The sequence below is a fragment of the Delphinus delphis genome, chromosome 16 (assembly GCF_949987515.2).
Source record: "Delphinus delphis chromosome 16, mDelDel1.2, whole genome shotgun sequence".
NCBI classification, from domain to species: Eukaryota; Metazoa; Chordata; class Mammalia; order Artiodactyla; family Delphinidae; genus Delphinus; species Delphinus delphis.
In genome coordinates this window covers 64,942,351-64,965,918 of record NC_082698.1, presented here as the reverse complement: position 1 = coordinate 64,965,918, position 23,568 = coordinate 64,942,351, and the positions used below count along the sequence as shown (strand labels likewise).

The 23,568-nt window shown below is 39.1% G+C and overlaps 1 protein-coding gene across 1 annotated transcript in view; it reads right to left on the bottom strand.

Moving 5' to 3' along the window:
* CTNNA3 (catenin alpha 3) overlaps positions 1 to 23,568 on the bottom strand; it is a 1,614,209-nt gene that overhangs the window by 726,982 nt on the left and 863,659 nt on the right. The window contains exon 8 of the mRNA XM_060034928.1: positions 13,104 to 13,184. Coding sequence (XP_059890911.1) covers positions 13,104 to 13,184 — 81 coding nt within the window. The remainder of the gene's footprint in view (positions 1 to 13,103; positions 13,185 to 23,568) is intronic.

The following is a 23,568-nucleotide window of genomic DNA, read 5'->3' as shown; positions in this document are numbered from 1 at the left end:
AGAGTCTCATTAGGCACAATGGAAATAATGAAAGGTATTTCAGGCAAAAGAACAAAATTCAGACAAAAAGATTAAAAGATGACAGAAGGAAATGGCCAGAAATCGGTGACTTGTGTTAGACATGAGTGATACGCTTAAGAGATAGCAAACCATCAGCAGGCATGGAAATATCCTTCCCTTTGAAAGCATCTTCAACCCATGCAAACAAACAGCACGATTAATGCAAACAGCCCACAGTTTTCTCACAAGGTTCTCTCTCTTACTGATTCCTGATCATTTACCATCACGTTCATAGCTATGATTATAGGCTACATTAGAGGCCTTTGGTACTTTACATCTCATCCACTGGACCAGTCTCTGATTTCAAGTGTTGCTGGGGGGTGGGGACAGTTCCACGTCCTCCAAAGACATCCCACCTCGAGTGCATTCCATGCTTCTTTTTGTTATTCTTTCGCAGGGCCTGCTCCAAGTCTCTATGAGATTCTCAGCTCAAGCACAAAGAGCCTCAAAGTTCTAGAGAGTCAATACTACTGGGAGCAACCCTCAACCAATGGGTACGGGAGCTACTGGATAAAATTCCCAGCTTCCATCTATTGGTCAGACAATTCTGGGAGGCATTCTGTCACTTCTCAGAGGTCCTTAAGCAACTGTTGCCTATAGTGATGCCCTCAATCGCGTATCCTTTCCTCCTTCCCTGCCTGTTCTCTTATGCTTGATATTCTTTTACACTTGCTTCTTGGAAGTGCCTCTCAAATAAATAACCTGAATAAAGGCCCCAGTCTCAGGATCTGCTTTCAGGAGAATCCAATATAGACACATTTATCCGGTGTTAGTGCTGTTTGTTCGCGTAGCAAGTAATGGACTCTGAGGTCTTATGTAAACTACCCATTGGTGATCACACTCTGCCACTTCTGCTTTGCACACCACTGGGTTTAATTCTGCTATCTCCTGTATTATGGCTGACCATGAAAGAGGAAATATTATGAGATCAGACCACAAATGAACATAGGGACAAAATATGGAAGACCCCGAATGCCATCCTAAGTAATTTCCTTTATACGTTCTGACATATTCATATGGAATTTTTTTCATTTCAATTGTACATTACCACTGATGAAAGTGGTTTGGGATCTCACATAAAATATTTCTCTACAGTGGAATTCCAAAAGTGACGGCTGTATGTGCAAACTGTAAGAAAGACCTGCCCACCCTCTAACCCCCACCAAATAAAGGAATAGAAAAAATGAAACTGTGTGTGAAAGAGGAATGGAAAGAAGAGAAACTGTTTTAGAAAAGAATCACCCTCAGGGAAGTATAAAACTTATATTTGTGTATTACTAATGCCATTTTAATTTTAAGTCACAGAGCAAAATATGACTTTCAAAACTCAATTAACTAATAGGAACTAAATCACCTAATAATTCAGCATATACCTACTGTGTCAATTTAATGAGATATGTATCTTATGGATACTTAATATTATTTGATGACAAGAATGAGGAGAAGGAGGTACAAGAACCTAAACACATTTTTCTGAGTGTGGCACCGGTACTACCAACATGGAAAAGAGATGAGTACAGCAATTCAGCAACTCAGCAGCTAAAGAATCAATCAAATTGTTGTGTTTCTTTTTTTGTTTTCACCAGAATCCTATTTTATTTGACATACCTTAAGTCTTTATTATGGCCTTTATGAAACAGACAATTATTTCTCAATATATATAAAAAATTTAACCTGCCTTTAGTGTAATCAAATATCTTAATTTTCTAATGAAGTAAAGAAGGTTTAAAATCTTCCTTATTAAGAATTTTAATATGCATGCAGTTCTCAAATAAATGAGAAAAGAGATTAAAAGAACAAGAAAATTGAAATTCTAAAAACATGTAAAATAAATAATAAGGAAGAAAAAAATTTATAATAGTAAAATCAGTGTATTACACACTAGAAGTTCTGAAGGTGAATAGGTCATTATTCCTGGCCCCTGGCATAGTGGTTACAAATTTGGGCTGGGTTTAGATGGATGGACCTGTGCTGAAACCTTGGCTCTACCAGTCAGCTGGGTAATGTTCAGTAAATTGACTCACCTGAGAGGTTCAGATAGTCATACTATGGCATTACTTCTTGCTCCAGGGATAAAAATCAATAATGTAAGGACTACAGTGGGTAGAAAGCATTTGCTAAATGAGAAATGTTGTCATAACTATCATTTTAAGGATTTAAAATCCAGTGTGAAGAAAAATCCACTAGAGAAGAAAAAGACAAGCAGTATATGATTACTGCTGAAGACAAGCAGTATATGATTACTGCTATAATACAACTACCAATGCTGTAAGTGCTCTAGGAAGAAAAAGAATAATTCCAGCTGATAAAAATGGCAAAAGTTTCATGGGAGAAATAGCATTTATGTTAGTCTTGAACTTCCTCAGTCACTTGGGGGTTGGGTAGGGAGAGTAAGGGCTTAGGAAAGGCACCACATTGAACAAGCCATATATACAAAGATGCATGTGTATCTGGAGGTGAGTATGGAAGTGGTGGGAAATCTGGTGAATAGCAAGTAGACTGTAGCCAGAGAACAGGTTAGTGCGCTGGTGTGAAGCAGGAAGAACTGAGGAAGAAAGTGAAAGGAGAAGGAACGTTAAGAATTATGAGGACTGAGAGGAGACCTTCAAGATGGCAGAGGAGTAAGACGTGGAGATCACCTTCCTCCATCTACATGTGGAACAACTCCTACAGAACACCTACTGAACGCTGGCAGAAGACCTCAGACTTCCCAAAAGGCAAGAAACTCCCCACCTACCTGGGTAGGGCAAAAGAAAAAACAGAGACAAAAGAATAGGGACGGGAGCTTCCGGAAAGATGGTGGAAGAGTAAGACGCGAAGATCACCTTCCTCACCACAGATACACCAGACATACATGCACACGTGGAACAACTCCTACAGAACACCTACTGAACGCTGGCAGAAGACCTCAGACCTCCCAAAAGGCAAGAAACCCCCCACGTACGTGGGTAGGGCAAAACAAAAAAGAATAAACAGGGACAAAAGTATAGGGACGGGACGGGCACCAGCGGGATGGAGCTGTGAAGAAGGAAAAGTTTCCACACACTAGGAAGCCCCCTCGCGGGCGGAGACTGCGGGTGGCGGAGGGGGAAAGCTTCGGAGCCGCGGAGGAGAGCACAGCAACAGGGGTGCAGAGGGAAAAGCGGGGAGAGATTCCCGCACAGAGGATCGGGGCCGACCAGCACTCACCAGCCCGAGAGGCTTGTCTGCTCACCAGCCAGGGTGGGTGGGGCTGGGAGCTGAGGCTCGGGCTTCTGTCTGAGCGCCGGGAGAGGACTGGGGCTGGCAGCGTGAACACAGGCTGCAGGGGGTTAGTGCGCCACAGGCTAGCCGGGAGGGAGTCCAGGGAAAAGTCTGGACCTGCCGAAGAGGCAAGAGACTTTTTCTTCCCTCTTTGTTTCGTGGTGCGCGAGAAGAGGGGATTAACAGCGCTGCTTAAAGGATCTCCAGAGACAGGCGCGAGCCGTGGCTAAAAGCACGGACCACAGAGATGGGCATGAGACACTAAGGCTGCTGCTGCTGCCACCAAGAAGCGTGTGTGCGAGCACAGGTCACTGTCCACACCCCGCTTCCGGGGAGCCTGTGCAGCCCGCCACTGCCAGGGTCCCGGGATCCAGGGGCAATTTACCCCAGAGAACGCACGGCGCACCTCAGGCTGGTGCAACGTCACGCCGGCCTCTGCCGACGCAGGCTCGCCCCGCACTACGTGCCCCTCCCTCCCCCCCCCCCCGGCCTGAGTGAGCCAGAGCCCCCGAATCAGCGGCTCCTTTAACCCCGTCCTGTCTGAGCGAAGGACAGACGCTCACCGGCGACCTACACGCACAGGTGGGCCAAATCCAAAGCTGAGGCCCTGGGAGCTGTGAGAACAAAGAAGAGAAAGGGAAATCTCTCCCAACAGCCTCAGAAGCAGCGCATTAAAGCTCCACAATCAACTTGATGTACCCTGCATCTGTGGAATACCTGAATAGACAACAAATCATCCCAAATTGAGGAGTTGGACTTTGAGAGCAAGATTTGTATTTTTTCCCCTTTTCCTCTTTTTGTGAGTGTGTATGTGTATGCTTCTGTGTGAGATCTTGTCTGTATAGCTTTGCTTCCACCATTTCTCCTATCCATTTATTTTTTAAAGAATTTTCTTATTTTTTTATTTTAATAACTTTATTATATTTTATCTTACTTTATTTTATTTTACTTTATCTTCTTTTTCTTTTTTTCTTCCCTCCTTCCTTCCTTCCTCCCTCCCTCCTTTCTTTATTTCTTTCTTTCTTTCTACTTCTACTAATTCTTTCTTTCTACTTTTTCTCCCTTTTATTCTGAGCCGTGTGGATGAAAGGCTGTTGGTGCTCCAGCCAGGAGACAGGGCTGTGCATCTGAGGTGGGAGAGCCAACTTCAGGACACTGGTCCACAAGAGACCTCCCAGCTCCACATAATATCAAACGGCAAAAATCTCCCAGAGATCTCCATCTCAACACCAGCACCCAGCTTCACTCAACGACCAGCAAGCTACAGTGCTGGACATCCTATGCCAAACAACTAGCAAGACAGGAACACAACCCCACCCATTAGCAAAGAGGCTGCCTAAAATCATAATAAGTCCACAGACACCCCAAAACACACCACCAGACGTGGACCTGCCCACCAGAAAGACAAGATCCAGCCTCATCCACCACAACACAGGCACTAGTCCCCTCCACCAGGAAGCCTACACAAACCACTGAACCAACCTTAGCCACTGGGGACAGACACCAAAGACAATGGGAACTACGAACCTTCAGCCTGCAAAAAGGAGACCCCAAACACAGTAAGATAAGCAAAATGAGAAGACAGAAAAACACACAGCAGATGAAGGAGCAAGATAAAAACCCACCAGACCTAACAAATGAAGAGGAAATAGGCAGTCTACCTGAAAAAGTATTCAGAATAATGATAGTAAAGATGATCCAAAATCTTGGAAATAGAATAAATACAAGAAACATTTAACAAGGACCTAGAAGAACTAAAGATGAAACAAACAATGATGAACAACACAATAAATGAAATTAAAAATACTCTAGATGGGATCAATAGCAGAATAACTGAGGCAGAAGAACGGATAAGTGACCTGGAAGATAAAATAGAGGAAACAACTACTGCAGAGCAGAATAAAGAAAGAAAATGAAAAGAACTGAGGACAGTCTCAGAGACCTCTAGGACAACATTAAACGCACCAACATTCGAATTATAGGGGTTCCAGAAGAAGAAGAGAAAAAGAAAGGGACTGAGAAAATATTTGAAGAGATTATAGTTGAAAACTTCCCTAATGTGGGAAAGGAAATAGTTAATCAAGTCCAGGAAGCACAGAGAGTCCCATACAGGATAAATCCAAGGAGAAATACGCCAAGACACATATTAATCAAACTGTCAAAAATTAAATACAAAGAAAGCATATTAAAAGCAGCAAGGGAAGAACAACAAATAACACACAAGGGAATCCCCATATAGTTAACAGCTGATCTTTCAGCAGAAACTCGGCAAGCCAGAAGGGAGTGGCATATTTAAAGTGATGAAGGAGAAAAACCTGCAACTAAGATTACTCTACCCAGCAAGGATCTCATTCAGATTTGATGGAGAAATTAAAACCTTTACAGACAAGCAAAAGCTGAGAGTTCAGCACCACCAAACCATCTTTACAACAACTGCTAAAGGAACTTCTCTAGGCAAGAAACACATGAGAAGGAAAAGACCTACAATAACGAACGCAAAACAACTACAAAAATGGGAATAGGAACATACATATCGATAATTACCTTAAATGTAAATGGACTAAATGCTCCCACCAAAAGACACAGATTAACTGAATGGATACAAAAACAAGACCTATATATTTGCTGTCTACAAGAGACCCACTTCAGACCTAGAGACACATACAGACTGAAAGTAATGGGATGGAAAAAGGTATTTCATGCAAATGGAAACCAAAAGAAAGCTGGAGTAGCAATTCTCATATCAGACTAAATAGACTTTAAAATAAAGAATATTTGAAGAGACAAAGAAGGACACTACATAATGATCAAGGGATCGATCCAAGAAGAAGATATAACAATTGTAAATACTTATGAACCCAACATAGGAGCACCTCAATACATAAGGCAAATACTAACAGCCATGAAAGGGAAAATTGACAGTAACACATTCATAGTAGGGGACTTTAACACCCCACTTTCACCCATGGACAGGTCATCCAAAATGAAAATAAATAAGGAAACACAAGCTTTAAATGATACATTAAACAAGATGGACTTAACTTTTATAGGACATTCCATCCAAAAACAACAGAATACACATTTTTCTCAAGTGCTCATGGAACATTCTCCAGGATAGATCATATCTTGGGTCACAAATCAAGCCTTGGTAAATTTAAGAAAACTGAAATTGTATCAAGTATCTTTTTCGACCACAACGCTATGAGACTAGATATCAATTACAGGAAAAGATCTGTAAAAAATACAAACACATGGAGGCTAAACATACACTACTTAATAACTAAGTGATCACTGAAGAAATCAAAGAGGAAATTAAAAAATACCTAGAAACAAATGACAATGGAGACACAACAACCCAAAATCTAAGGCATGCAGCAAAAGCAGTTCTAAGAGGGAAGTTTATAGCAGTACAATCCTACCTTAAGAAACAGGAAACATCTCGAACAAACAACCTAACCTTGCACCTAAAGCAATTAGAGAAAGAAGAACAAAGAAACCTTAAAGTTAGCTGAAGGAAAGAAATCATAAAAATCAGATCAGAAATAAATGAAAAAGAAATGAAGGAAATGATAGCAAAGATCAATAAAACTAAAAGCTGGTTCTTTGAGATGATAAACAAAATTGATAAACCATTAGCCAGACTCATCAAGAAAAAAAGGGAGAAGATTCAAATCAATAGAATTAGAAATGAAAAAGGAGAAGTAACAACTGACACTGCAGAAATACAAAAGATCATGAGAGAGTACTACAAGCAACTCTATGCCAATAAAATGGACAACCTGGAAGAAATGGACAAATTCTTAGAAATGCACAACCTGCCGAGACTGAACCAGGAAGAAATAGAAAATATGAACAGACCAATCACAAGCACTGAAATTGAAACTGTGATTAAAAATCTTCCAAGAAACAAAAGCCCAAGAACAGATGTCTTCATAGGCAAATCCTATCAAACATTTAGAGAAGGGCTTCCCTGGTGGCACAGTGGTTGAGAGTCCACCTGCCGATGCAGGGGACACAGGTTCCTGCCCTGGTCTGGGAAGATCCCACAGGCCGCAGAGCGGCTAGGCCCGTGAGCCATGGCCTCTAAGCCTGCACGTCCGGAGCCTGTGCTCCGCAACGGGAGAGGCCACAACAGTGAGAGGCCCGTGTACCGGAAAAAAAAAAAAAAAATCATTTAGAGAAGAGCTAACACCTATCCTTCTCAAACTCTTCCAAAATATAGCAGAGGGAGGAACACTCCCAAACTCATTCTATGAGGCCACCATCACCCTGATACCAAAACCAGACAAAGATGTCACAAAGAAAACTACAGGCCAATATCACTGATGAACATAGATGCATAAATCCTCAACAAAATACTAGCAAACAGAATCCAACAGCACATCAAAAGGATCATACACCATGATCAAGTGGGGTTTATCCCAGAAATGCAAGGATTCTTTACACAAATCACTAAATGTGATAAACCATATTAACAAACTGAAGGAGAAAAACCATATGATCATCTCAATAGATGCAGAAAAGCTTTTGACTGAATTCAACACCCATTTATGATAAAAACCCTCCAGAAAATAGGCATAGAGAGAACATACCTCAACATAATAAAATCCATATATGACAAACCCACAGCCAACTTCGTTCTCAATGGTGAAAAACTGAAACCATTTCCATTAAGATCAGGAACAAGACAAGGTTGTCCACTGTCACCACTATCATTCAACATAGTTTTGGAAGTTTTAGTCACAGCAATCAGAGAAGAAAACGAAAGGAACCCAAATTGGAAAAGAAGAAGTAAAGCTGTCACTGTTTGCAGATGACATGATACTATACACAGAGAATCCTAAAGATGCTACCAGAAAACTACTAGAGCTAATCAATGAATTTGGTAAAGTAACAGGATACAAAATTAATGCACAGAAATCTCTTGCATTCCTATACACTAATGATGAAAAATCAGAAAGAGAAATTAAGTAAACACTCCCATTTACCTTTGCAACAAAAAGAATAAAATACCTAGGAATAAACCTACCTATGGAGACAAAAGACCTGTATGCAGAAAACTATAAGACACTGATGAAAGAAATGAATGATGATACACACAGATGGAGAGCTATACCATGCTCTTGGATTGGAAGAATAAATATTGTGAAAATGACTATGCTACCCAAAGCAATCTACAGATTCAATGCAATCCCTATCAAACTACCAATGGCATTTTTCACAGAACTAGGACAAAAAATTTCACAATTTGTATTGAAACACAAAAGATCCCGAATAGCCAAAGCAATCTTGAGAAAGAAATACGGAGCTGCAAGAATCAGGCTCCCTAACTTCAGAATATACTACAAACCTACAGTAATCAAGACAGTATGGTACTGGCACAGAAACAGAAATATAGATCAATGGAACAGCATAGGAAGCCCAGAGATAAACCCACACACAGATGGTCACCTTATTTTTGATAAAGGAGGCAAGACTAAAGAATGGAGAAAAGACAGCCTCTTCAATAAGTGGTGCTAGGAAAACTGGACAGCTACATGTAAAAGAATGAAATTAGAACACTCCCTAACATCATTCACAAAAGTAAACTCAAAATGGATTAAAGACCTAATTGTAAGGCCAGACACTATCAAACTCTTAGAGGAAAACATAAGAAGAACACTCTATGACATAAATCACAGCAAGATCCTTTTTGACCCACCTCCCAGAGAAATGGAAATAAAAACAAATATAATATAAACAAACGGGACCTAATGAAACTTAAAAGCTTTTGCACAGCAAAGGAAATCATAAACAAGACAAAAAGACAACCCTCAGAATGGGAGAAAACATTTGCAAATGAAGCAACTGACAAAGGATTAATCTTCAAAATTTACAAGCAGCTCATGCAGCTCAATATTAAAAAAACAAATAACCCAATCCAAAACTGGGCAGAAGACCTAAATAGACATTTCTCCAAAAAAGATATACAGATTGCCAACAAACACATGAAAGGATGCTCAACGTCACTAATCATTAGAGAAACGCAAAGCAAAACAACAATGAGGTATCACTTCACACCAGTCAGAATGGCCATCATAAAAATTCTACAAACAATAAATGCTGGAGAGGGTGTGGAGAAAAGGGAATCCTCTTGCACTGTTGGTGGGAATGTAAATTGATACAGCCACGGTGGAGAACAGTATGGAGGTTCCTTTAAAACTACAAATAGAACTACCCTATGACCCAGCAATCCCACTCCTGGGCATATACCCTGAGAAAACCATAATTCAAAAAGAGTCATGTACCGCAATGCTCACTGCAGCTGTATTTACAATAGCCAGGGCATGGAAGCAACCTAAGTGTCCATCGACAGATGAATGGATAAAGAAGATGTGGCACATATATACAATGGAATATAACTCAGCCATAAAAAGAAACGAAATTGAGTTATTTGTAGCGAGGTGGAGGGACCCAGAACCTGTCATACAGAGTGAAGTAAGTCAGAAAGAGAAAAACAAATACCATATGCTTATACATATATATGGAATCTAAAAAAAAAAAAAAAAAAAGGTTCTGAAGAACCTAGGGGTAGAACAGGAATAAAGACTCAGACGTAGAGAATGGACTTGAGGACACGGGGAGGGGGAAGAGTAAGCTGGGACGAACTGAGAGAGTGGCATGGACTTATATATACTACCAAATGTAAAATAGCTAGTGGGAAGCAGCCACATAACACAGGGAAATCAGCTCTGTGCTTTGTAACCACCTAGAGGGGTGGGATAGGGAGGGTGGGAGGGAGACGCAAGAGGGAAGAGATATCGGGATATATGTATATGTGTAACTGATTCACTTTGTTATAAAGCAGAAACTAAGACACCATCGTAAAGCAATTATATCCAATAAAGATGTTAAAAAAATAAAATAAATAAAGTTTATAGCAAAACTAAAAAAGAAGAAGAAAAATTATGAGGATTAAGTTGGTGCCAAATTATAGAAATTCTGAAACACAATGTCAAGGACTTTTGTCTTTGCTCTCTAGTGCAACAAGCAATGAAATCACAGAGTAAGAAAAGACAAATTGTTTATTTGAAAAAAAAACAGTAAATCACCTGCAGGACATTCATGTTATTACCCCAAAATGTATAATTTGCTTTTTCCCAGCTATGCTTAAGAAATCTATCTCATTCCTCACAGATGAAGTCCATTGATTCTCTGAGCTAAAATGTTTCTGTGCTGCCAGTGGACAGGCCATGGGTAAGCAAAGGAATTAAGATGAATGAGCAGGGAGACAGGCTTTGTTTGCTTGTTTTTTTCCTACTAAAAACAAGCAAACAAACACAGATCTAGAACAAGAAAAGAACATTAAATATTCCAATGAAAAACACTGTAAGTATAGGGACTTTCTCCTTCCTCTGTAAAAAGTACAGTATATACAGGATGCTTAAAACAGACTGCTTAATAAATTTTGCAAGAAGAGGTGGAGATGACTCATGTTGTTTAAACTAGTTTGTATTATTGCCACAAGCATAAACATCAGGATGGAAAATTAAGTTCTTGGGAAGGCAAGTGAGGATACTGAGAACAAATCAGAGCAACTACCTCAACTCACACTGAAGACCATGGATGTCTCCAAAGACAGCTCCTAACAATCCCATCTTCCCATATACACATGCCACTCTTCCCATAAGAGATAGTGCTTTTACTTCCTCCTGTTGACCTGGAGCAGGCTTTGTAGTATGCTGATCTATAGAATGCAGAGGCAAAAACATCCTAGTGACTTTGGAGCTCAGGCACTAAGAAAGCCTATCAACTTCCATCTCTCCTTTCTTGGAGCCTTGAACCAATGTGTAAGAAATCCAGGCTCCCCTGACAGAGAGAAAAGCCACATGAATGGGGGCCTTAGGGGATTAGACACCACGTGGCGAGAGAGAAAAAGAAGAACTGAGGCCTCAAATACTAAGCCCTGAACCCAGACACCATTTGAACTACCACTACCTACGAGACCACAAGTGAAAATACTACAGAAATGGACTCCCTAACAGCCCCACCTGCACCCCAGCCAACCTATGGAATCATGAAACAGTAAAATGGTTGCTATTGTTTATAGTGGTTTGTTAAGCAGCAGTACTTAACCAAAAAAATGAAGATGTGACCTGTGAAACCACAGGGAATTTTCATAACTCTGGAACACAGTAGTTCTCTAGGAGCTAGAAACATCCTCTTACTACGAAGAAAAGTATTAGTAACCCCCTTGCTGTTTCTCTGTCTCACTGATGATGTAAGGTGGAAATCAGAGTAGGATTGCAAGATGAAATACAAGATTCTTGGTTAAACTTGAATTTCAGATCAACGCAACTATATTTTATACGTAATTATGTTCCCATGCAATATTTGTTAATCTGAAATTCAAATTTAACTGGTCATCCTGTACTTTGATTTGCTAAATCTGGTAATCCTACCCACAAAGGATTGCTTTATTTTAACTTTTTTTAAAGAAAAATAATTATTCCAAAAGCTTTGGAGGTCTAAATGTACATCAGGTCTTTGTGCATAACTTTGTTGAAGGGATTCTAGAGGGATGAGACCAGAATGAAAGACACAGTTGTTAACAGCTCATAGTAACAACTTTTCCAAGTCCTGGGAGGAGCAGATGGGGTAAAATACTGAAGAAGGTAGAGAATGAAAGTAGTACAACTAACAGGGAGGACAGTCCTGAGGGTGAGAGTTCCTGAAGTGGGTGGAGGTTATGAGTGGATGTAGGTTCAGTCCCCTTCCTCCTTAGGTGGGTCACCTCACTACACTAACCTGCTTTCTCATCTGCATCATAAGACAGGTTGTGCTAAGATCCTTCCAACTCTTACATTCCATGATTTTAAGTGCTGACAGTAGAAACAGAATTCCCATTAAGGCCATAAAGTTGAGAAATTGGAATTTTCCCAGCCTTCAAAATTGTGCTTTCACACAGCTAATATTACCTGGCTGGGGATCCCTATTTATTCCACTTCCAAATCTACTTCTGAATTAAAAGATTGCTCAGGCCATTTTACTAAATCTTCCCGTTAAACTACAATAATATATTGCATTAATAGTTTATGGTTGAAAAGTTTTTGCCCCACTTTTATGTGTTGATAGTGACCAACTTAAAGCCGTACATGAAAAAGAACTCCGGTTATTAAAATAGTGGAAAGGAATGGAAAGCAAAGGTCTTTGAAAATAGCTAAATCTTCATATTTCTGGAGGAAACAATTTCAACTAGTGGCATAACACTAGACTTCTAAATTATTTAATGAAATCCTTTCTAATCCTATGTTCCTGATGACCTAATGTTAAAAGTAGCCTTAACTTAAACAGAAACTAATTTTTGAAGCATCCTGGCAAGAGTTAGAAGGGGAAATTGGTAGGGTCTCTGAATTGCTAGCTGTTTGCTCTAAGCATCTGGATAATAAACTCAGTTTTTAATGTAATAGAATCAATTTACCAACATTCTCTAAAAATTTACTACGTACCAGGCACTCAGAGGCATTTCAGCCCTATCGTGTATTATTAATTCCATTTTATAGGTTCAGAGAGGCTCAGAAAGGTGCAATCTGTTCCTGAGGTCACACAGATGATGATGGCAGGGCCAGCATTTAAATGTAACTCTGCCTAATATTAAGTCCCTTTCTTCTATCTCACGTTTGCCACAAAAACAGCTGAGGTACGTAAATGTGGGAAGTATATATTTATTGTTCTTGTTTTGTGTTCTAAATTAACTTAAAAAGAAGAAAAAAAGGTTCCTTTTGCTTGGTGTTTGTCTCCACGTTTCTCTCCTCACTCACCTGTCTGCGAAGGTCTCTTGTCTTCTTGCACATGTTTTCTATTGCAATATTCAAGGTATTACTCCTTTCCTTTTTTCCAGTCTGCAAGGGAGAAAAAAAAAGTGGCATAAGCAATGGTATCAAATTACTCTTCATCACTTAGCAATTTGCTTTCTAAATTTCCTGAAAATAACAGCTTGAAAATTCAAGAATAGGTCTCAAAACTGCTATGATATTGCATATGATTCATGAGTACTTCGCTTAAGAGTAAGTCAAATGCTGATTAAAGTTCACATTATTTTCTTCTTTAAGCTTTTGTAATATTTATGATATAGTGCTGGGCTGCATTCAGTATGGCAGTAGGCAGAGCATTATCTCCAAGAAACCCTGATCTTCACTCTTCACAAGTCGACTCTTTAACCACTAAGCATGCAATTAGCTTAAAAGCATTAGATGCCCAATTTGTCAACTTCCGTGGGAGTTTCTGAAGTCATTTTCATGGTGTATTGTGTAAGTTATGCAGAGCCATATTGGAGCTTTGCTAACACTAAATAAAATATGCAGTGCAAATTCATACAATTTGCAAAAGTTGACCACAATTTTAGCTGACAATATTCCAAGAACAAATTGTTTCAAGTAAAAACTGGACGCTGTTTTTGGCTCTTTGAGATAATCTGTGCAACACCTTTAAGCAGAACAGTTCTCTCTGTTATATCCTTAACCTAAATCTTTAGGCTATTAATCACACTGAGAGTCACCTTGGTTGGTATTTTCTACATATTACTTTTGTGGGAGACAACTGAATTGAATCTAATCATACTTTTTCAGTGATACCTTATATAAAAGAGATTGAAAAAAATCATTATGTGATTCACCTCCAGGAATATTGCTACCATTTAAAATAATAAACTGAAAGAGCTCTTTAGAGGAGAACTTGAAAATCAGGAAGGCAAGTTTTAAGCAGCTGATACCTGAGGGAGTTTATAGCATGGACTCTGTGAAGAGGGACATTGAAACAAAGTATAGACCATTAGGCAGCATGCCATACACTACTCCCAATGGCTAAACTCACACATAAATCCATACCTTCAAGTGGAAAGACTCCTTTATAAGAAATTCAAGACCATCTATTCTCTATCCTAATCTACGTTTTTAGTCCTATCTTCTGCCACCTCTTCTCAAGTACTGTCCTTTACAGTAACAATATTTCTATACATTTCTATCTCTTCTCCCAAGTTCTTACATATAATGTACCTTTGACTACAGCAAGTGTCTCCCAAAATAACTCCCTATTAAAATCCTACCTGTTTCTCAATGGTTTCCATGCAGAGTTATCCCCAACAACTCTGCTCAAAAATAAACCCTCACCTCTCCTTTTCCAATAGCATTTTGAAAATTTCCTAAAATGCTCATTTAGTTTCGTACATGCTCATCACCGTTACGATATTGTTAAAACCTTGATGTTGGCAAGTATATCTTAATTTTTTTTTATTCCTGAAAGTAACATGTATAGAACTTATTAAATAGTGTTGACTAGTTTATAAGTGAACAACTTGATTCAAAACACAACATAGTTTTACTAAGAACCTACTAGATTCTGGAAGAGATTTTAGCATCTGCTCAAGGCACAGCTAAATCATCTATTAGCTGAGGTGGTTGGTACCCACCTAAACTTCAGTTAGACCTAGTTTTTCTCAGCAGTAGCATTAATGATATTTATGATTGGAAAGTCACCATCATCTGAGCCCATTCTGTACACGGCAAGATGTGTGGCATCCAGGGACCCCTGTCTACTAAATTCCAATAACAATGCCCAGGCACTATGAGAGACAAAAATTGACCCCATGTATCTCCAGATACCTCCTAAGGGGAAACACAGTAGAGGGCTATTAAGTCCTTTACCACATTTTCTTTTTGAGAGTGAGTGTGCAATGTGTGCGTGATGGAGACTGTGTCTAGTGAAGGAAGTGGGGAGAAGAGGAAGGGAGGAATAGGAAAGAGAAATAAAATTCTGAATGTCATAGTAATAAAACAATGGTAGCAATTACTCGGACTGCCACCGATACACAACGGGCTGTACGACAGGTTCTCATTTTACCTAAAGAATCTATCCCTTATTCTCCAGTTTAAGGCACTGGTAGCTCTTGGTTTTCTCTTTCCACTTCACAAAAGCAGAGATAGTTCAAAGGAGGCAGGAGTAGGACAGACAAAAAGACACTTCCCACCCCCAACACACACAAAGCATCAGGAATAATATGAAAGACTTCTGTTGCGTTGGTCGTAAAAACTCAATAGTTTCTGTGATGTGATTCATCAAACAACTAAAAGATGTCAACCTTCGCAGAGCTAACAGCAATGGCACAGAAAACTTTAATAAAGGATGACAGGGGGTGACAGCATGAAGAAATTAAATAAGGACTATAAAGATAATTTCCTAATTTCTACACAGAGCTTCACCCTAGTTTAAAAGGTTTCATTGGGTCAAAGACATTTTGTTCTCCAGGTAATAAAAGAAAGTCACTATCATTTCAAGAAGTATAGTTTTCCCTTCGCTCCTCCCTGCCTCTCCGCTTCCCTTCCCCACCTTTCTTTTTTTTCACCCCCAGAGTTTTACTGGGTCCTTGCTCTATTTATCCAGATGTATTTGGCTCAGTCAAGCCATTTTATGCCTTTTTATTACTTTCGCATGGCATAAAAATAAATAAAGCAAGGAGAAATAGCCCCATCCTGCTTAAAAGCCCTCATTACTTCTGTTTTCAAAGCCTTAACAAATCATCAAGCAATGAGCTAGGACTGAAGGTGAATTCTGTGTGCTGAGGTAGGGGACAAAAAGGGCAGGATATTAAAACATAACCACAGATAACAGTCAGACCCTGCCTACATTTGCTCAGAAGAGAAGATGCTCCTCAAAGGAAGCCTTAACAGAAGCCATCATTAGGTCAGCATAGCCCTGCTAATGGAAAAGGTACCACTTACAGTAAAGCGCGGGGGCAAAAAAACTCAGAAAACACGGTACAGATCAGCACTGTATAGGGAAAGCAATCACATTCTTCATCAGTAAATAAACTGCCAGGAAGGCTATATTGAAAAGAACAGTTCTGAGTACAGACTTCATTCAATGAAATCTCATTAAAATTATTATTGAATATTATAAAAACTGTCCCAATGTGATCTAGACTTATAATCTCAACTATGAGTCTTTCCATGAATTCTGCCTCACCATTGCTCCCATATAACTATCACAGTTAACGGCACTCTCTCATGTGGTTCCCTAAAGCTGCCCACACGTTTGGAAAAAGTCACTTTATAAATAAACTCTTCTTGAGTTATCTGAATTTGAGTGTTCCATCTGTTTCCTGCTGGGACCCTGCTGGATAACTTTCTAATACTGGGCTGTCCAATATGATAGCTACTGGTCATATGTGGCTATTCAAATTTAAATGTAAATTAATTAAAATTAAATAGCATTAAAAATTCAATTCCTCAGTTTCTTAATTTAAAGTGAGCAATAGCCACGTGTGTCTAGTGGCTACTATACTGTACAGCACAGACACAGAATACTTATCTCAGAAAGATGGATTAAACAGCACTGTTCTAAAACATATCTTTGTTTATTCAAATGTATAATGAGTTCCTACTTTTACATAAGTCACCTTTTATTTGAGAATAAAATAATGAGCAAGAAAAAAACAAAATCCCAACCCTCAAGATGTTTAGTAAAGAAAATCGAGATCTAATTCTGTCCCTTTTTTGTTCTGAAAATCTTCACTCTATTCCCATTGCTAATGGAATTAAGAACAAACTCTTGATCATAGTGTTCAAGCCCCACAGGATCTACCCCCATATTTACTCATCAAACATTAATGAGATACCTTAATGGATCTTTTATTTTTTAGGCTATACAATCACAACTTGGGAACTCACAACAGGTGAGTGACAGACAGATCTTTATTTCAAACACATCAGTCTGGCTGGAGTCTGCACAATGTATTTGAGGAGATTAAGAACAGAGACATGCCAAAGAGTTAGACAGTTCCAGCAACAGCCCACAGGAGAGATGAAAAGTGTGAAAATTCATGCAATGGCAGTCATGAAACCAAGCAGGACCCTGTGGGGCTCCTGGGCACAGAAGCTTTACTGTGTCCCCTGTTTCTTGTTTGTAGGGAATAGATTCCAGCCTCCATGAGCTGCCCTGATTTCCCAAGGGCAGATTCAAACAGTTGCTAATCAGGGAAGGGATGTGATGCGGAGACAGGGAGGTGCGATCAAGAAACAACAGTGCAGCCTTGGGGCAGGGCCCTGGTTCCCTCTCAAGGGATACACATAACATCTTTCAGATCTTCTGCAGAACTTAAACCCCTACCAAAGGGAAGATGTTCCACAGAGAAGGTCACAGTTTGATAACCTAGAGAAACTCGTCAGGAGACCACCTGAGGCCAGATTAAAGGAACCAGAGAAGCTCGTTAGGAGACCATGTGAGGCCAGATTAAAGGAGTGCAGGCCCTACACACACCCTGATGCTTAGCAGCAACTCTGCCCTTGGACCATTGCTATAAACCTCCTCACCAAATCCCTCCGGGTTGGGACACACGGTTTTGAGAGGCACGAGCCCACTGTGGCCCCCTTTGCCTGGTCAAGCAATAAAGCTATTCTTTTCTACTCGACCCAAAACTCTGTCTCCAAGGTTAGATTCAGCACTGGTGCACAGAGGCTGAGTTTTCAGCATCAGTCAGGATGAAGATGATAGACTTAAGGACTCTGAATGAGTAATCTGGGTAGGATGACACTGACAGATGCTGGCAGGTGAAGAAGAGAGAACAATCTCTCTCACTAGACTTTATGGTCCTTGATGGAGAGAAACTTTGCATGTGTAATTTATCCCTCATAGCATCCAGCACAGTGCTTTGCACATAGTAGGAGCTCAGAAGTTATTTGTTGAATAAATAGAGGAAAGAAAGATTGGATAATCTTTGGCAAATCTTTGGCAAATCTCATAACATTTCTAGACCTTATTTTTCACACCCATAAAATGAAGATTTGCCCCAAATTGTTCCCATATTTCTAACTCATATTCTATGAAAGGGCCATGTTCTCTTTTAAAAATTATAGAATAATCTGTTACTTTTATTGTACAATATCTTGCATAAACAGCTGTTAAAAATGTGTTGGAAACATTCATGCATAATATAAATCTGTGTTGGTACAAATAAAAGAAGACTTTTGAACTAGGAAGGCCACGATGCTGACCTTACAAAAACTAGGAAGTCTCAAACACTAAGGGATGAGGTTTAAAGCAAATGAAAATTTATCTAATTCACAGTCAAAACAAAATGTTATCAGGGCAGAGAGGAGCTCTGTATGGAGTTTAAAAAGCAAGAAAAAAAAAGTTTTTGTTGTTATTTTGTTATGTTTTCTTTTTGTTTTTGTTTTTTAAATGTGTGCCATTTTATTCAACCTTTTAAAATGACACAGTTCCCTTTAAATGGGAAATCTTTATTTCATGGTAAATATGAATTATGATGCCCTTGAATTAGTTCCTCTCTACAGAAATAGCTTTAAAAATATTTTATGTTTAACACACAGCAGAGGCACAGATTCTAGTCCACATTTTTCAGGCATGAAAGACATACAAATAGACGAACATAAATGAAAAATGAATTATCTTCTAGACTGCCACTGTACTGAATGGCATGTCAGGAAAACTTCTTAACATGGTATCCTAAAAAATCTTTCTGAATCAAGGTTTGTGCTATGAAAGTGAAATTAAAATAAACAAAAAATTAACTCTGAGATTTGAAATAAGGTTTTTAAAAATCAGTTTATAAGAACAGAATGACTTAGCTAACAAGGGAAATAGGTTGAAGGTTTCAAGTGTCTTGAACTTTCATCTTTTGGGAAAGTACAATGCCACCCCAAGTAGCTGCCTGCTGGGGTGGAACCGGAAGTCAGTGAGTGGGAACCAACTTTGTCCAATGTCTGCCACAGCTAAGTATTTTACATGTATCTCCTCAAATGCCATTCACCATAACTCTTCACACATTTGGGCATGAAGACACTGAAGCTCAGTAAGTTTAAATACTTACCCCAGGAGGAAACATAGTTAAGTGGTAAGATCAAACTGAACTGAGTCTAGTCTCATACTTTATCTACCATACTTGAATGAGCAGTAACTTAAATCCAAATTAATGTTTTATATAAGTTTATATCTTAAAAATAATGAGCAGAGTAGCATAGAAGTTTGTGGAGTCAGTTAAAATTGTTTGAATCTGTGGCTTGATGGCTTTGTGTCCTTGGACAATTAATCTCTCAAAGTTTTAGTTTCCTTACCAATAAAATGAAGATAATATAGCAATTATATCACAGGGTTACTGTAAGGAATAAAGAGATGAAGGATGTACAAGTTACAGCAAACAGTAAGGGCTCAGGACATGTCAGCAGTTATTAATGTGCTTGTCAAGAATGGCACCATTGTTACTAACACCTGCATTTCCTCAACTACACCAGCCAGCTGATTTCCCTATGCTTTTCAAAACACTAAACCATTATCTTGGAATGCCCTAATCAGTTCTCTTTCAACAGGAAATTTCTTAATTTGTAACTCAAATTCAGTCCAAGCACCTCAGTCATCTTTTCTGACTCTCCTCAATCTAAACTGCACAATAAAAAAAATAAGACATGAAAATAAAAACCCCTCTCATCTCTTTTTCCACTAATTTCTCCACATATTTTAATTATAGTACCTGTGAAACTTCTTGTCATCTTTTATTTACACTCTGACTCATCTTTTAAATTGCCAAGTCTGTAATCTTAGTATCTACTCAGCGTTTGGCACTCAGTTAATGGCTGTGGATGAAATACATAGATGGAAAAATGGTTAACCACATTTTTATTATAGTAAATAATAATCAAATAGTTTTATTAATAAAAATTATTATTTATCTTTTTTAGAAAGTAATTAACAATCATCCTGTTAGCTGTCAAATATTTTATTCAATCAGTGTTTTTGTTCAAAGACTATTACCATTACTCCTTACAAGAAGGTACAACATAAACTTGGTGTGAGGATGAAACTAATATGTGGATCAGAAAATGGGAGTTTTGAAATAAGCAACCTGTGTGACCTTAACTAAGTGGAACCCCCTCTCTTGTCCTTATTCTTCGCATCTGTAAAAGAAGGCCGTGAGGGGCTTCCCTGGTGGCGCAGTGGTTGAGAATGTGCCTGCTAATGCAGGGGACACGGGTTTGAGCCCTGGTCTGAGAGGATCCCACATGCCGCGGAGCAACTAGGCCCGTGAGCCACAACTACTGAGCCTGCGCCTCTGGAGCTTGTGCTCCACAACGAGAGGCCGTGATAGTGAGAGGCCCACACACCGCGATGAAGAGTGGCCCCCACTTGCCACAACTAGAGAAACCCCTTGCACAGAAACGAAGATGCAACACAGTAAAAATAAATAAATTAATTAAAAAAAATAATAAAAGAAGGCCATGAGACTAAATGATCTCCAGAGTCCCTCCCAGCTCTTGGAACAAGAGGTGCTAGAGTTCTCTGTTGATATATAGTCTAGTAAGTGTCTAGTCAAGCACTGAGAACATGACACTGCAGCCTGGTGCATGTCTTCTAAGACCAGAGATGCCTATGCCAGATCCCATGATTTCAACAGATATACCCCAAGCATGACAGAAACATCTGCGGGTTTGCACTGCAATAACACCCAAATTGTTTTACTGGTGATGTTCCTCACCTCCTTTAAATCTCAGAGATGGATATAAACCATGGCCTTCTCCTGTAATGATGTTGCCATGGAAAATCAGTCACACATATGTGCAAGTGCAGAGGCAAAGATCCACTCCAATAACCAACAGGTAACTTTGAAAGGGACTGGAAGAGTCAGGAGTAACCTGATACTTTTTTTTTTCCGAAAATCACTGGCCCTTTCACTCACCAGTTCTCACTTCAAGCTGTTTTGTGATAACTTGTCTCAATCCCCGCCTCCCATTTTTCCTCTCTTGCTGCTAGCGTTTATTGTCCTCCACTCAAGCCCAGCAAACTCTGGAACTGACACTGTTCTTAATAAAAAGAAATTGAAAAGATAGAGTTTATTAATTTCAGTGATTCAGCATTCACCTAAATTTGCTGTGACCCCTGCTCGAATGGGTTTCAGATCTTGCCAGCTCCTAGGTCAGTGACTATTCCTATAAATCACACTACGGTTACTATTAAATAAAAGGAGTATGTTCAAAATTGAAGGTTTTACTTAGGTTCAGAGTAGAATCCAAGGATATTGTATACATTAAAGGTACCTAAATGCATGTCTCAGGTTCATGCAGTGAAAATACAAAATACAGATAATCAAGGTATGTAACCATATTTCCATCTTTTATGTTAATTTTTTTGTCATTTCTTTTATAAAGTGATGGCTTGGTTATTTAATGGTAACATAACATTTTTATTTGACATAGCAAAATAACAGAAAACCTTCTGTCAGTCTCACAGGTTGTGTATGTGCATGTGTTTTGTTTCTGTTTAAATAAATATAAAGCTTTGCGAATTAATGGTTTAAAAAATGAAATAAGAAATCTGCCTAATCTCACAATCAAAATTGACTAAATCAGTTAGTGGTGCTGCTGATGTATAAACAGACTGAAATAATTTCTGTGCTTTTGAAACTGAACCTATTTTCTCAGCTTGTTCAGGACTTTTTATCAATTGCATTGCATTTAAATCAATTGCATTGATTTAAAAATAGCATTTGTGTTAAACTGTTTTTAAAAGTTGGTATAATAGTAGAATCAGATAAGATATTCTTCAAATCTTAGTTCCAAGACTTATTCACAAGGTGACCAAATACCAGCTATGTAAGCTAAGCTTCAGTCTCCTCATCTATAGAGTAAGGATGACAATACTTGCTGTAGGGGTTGTTGTGAGAATTAAATGAGATAATGTACATAAAACATGTAGGGCCATAACTGCCTTATAACTGACATTTAATAAATTATATTTATTATTAGCAATAAAAATAATTGTCTGTTAGATCACTGAGGGTTAAGGGCATAAACCATTTTATTCACTGCTATATTTCCACTGCTTGGCCATAATAGATACTCAGTGTTTATTGATCTGAATAAAAAAAAGATTGAACTGATGAATGAATTAACATATGAAACATGATAGAGATCTATCTGAAAAAGATTTGCCTATTTTCATCTAAAAGACTGTAGATCTTGTTACATGGCTCATGGACCCCTTGAAAATAGTATAATCTTCAGGACAGTCAATGTAGACAAAACATAGATATCTAGGCCAAAGTTCACAAATCCTCTAATTTCAGTTAATGGTTAAACTGTGTATTGTCTTTACTGACATTTAAATTTCCAAAATCCCTTTATTGAGTCATTGTCAGAGGTTGCTAGCATATTTCAGAAGGAGATATGGCTCATTCTAGACATCCTTTTGATTTTGTGATGCCTGACCCAACACCAGCTTCATGACAGTGCCTATCCATGAAGAAAACAACTATGATGTTAAGTAAGAGTGGCTGTAAGAAAGTGGAAGAATGCAATATTTTGTGTTGTCAATTATACCTTGAGTTCTTATGGCAAAAGCTTTTTTTTTTTTTTTTTTTTTTTTTTTGTGGTACGGGGGCGTCTCACTGTTGTGGCCTCTCCCGTTGCGGAGCACAGGCTCCGGACGCGCAGGCTCAGCGACCATGGCTCACGGGCCCAGCCGCTCCGTGGCACGCGGGATCTTCCGGGACCGGGGCACGAGCCCGTGTCCCCTGCATCAGCAGGCGGACTCTCAACCACTGAGCCACCAGGGAAGCCCGGTAAAGGCTTTTTTTTATGACATTCAAAAGCACTACCAGAGTCTAATATGCAATGATACGGCATTGTACACACAGTCCAAATAAATTATTTTCCTTTTTTTTTTTTTTTGCGGTACGCAAGCCTCTCACCGCTGTGGCCTCTCCTGTTGCGGAGCACAGGCTCCGGACGCACAGGCTCAGCGGCCATGGTCCACGGGCCCAGCCGCTCTGCGGCATGTGGGATCCTCCCGGACCGGGGCACGAACCCGCATCCCCTGCATCGGCAGGCGGACTCTCAACCACTGCGCCACCAGGGAAGCCCCCTATTTTCCATCTTTTAAACAGAACCACTGTTCTCTAGTAATTTTTCTGTCTCTACAATGCTTTGGGAGGTAGAGTATTAGAACAATACTGACCTCATTAAAATTTTATCGCCTGTCATTCCCACAGTTTCTTAAGTCTAATTCCCACTCCTTTTGTTTCCTAAGCCAGGTTTTCATAGTTTAATTATACTCAATATTTCAGATTCTGCAGCATGGAGGAAAGTTAAAGAAAGGTTCCACTTAGAAGAAACTTAGCCTATAAAATTATTTTTCTTTAAAATTAATTTTAGCAGGTAATAATTTTCTTCACAATTAAAATTTCCTTATAAATAAAAGATAATAGGCATATTCTTTTATATC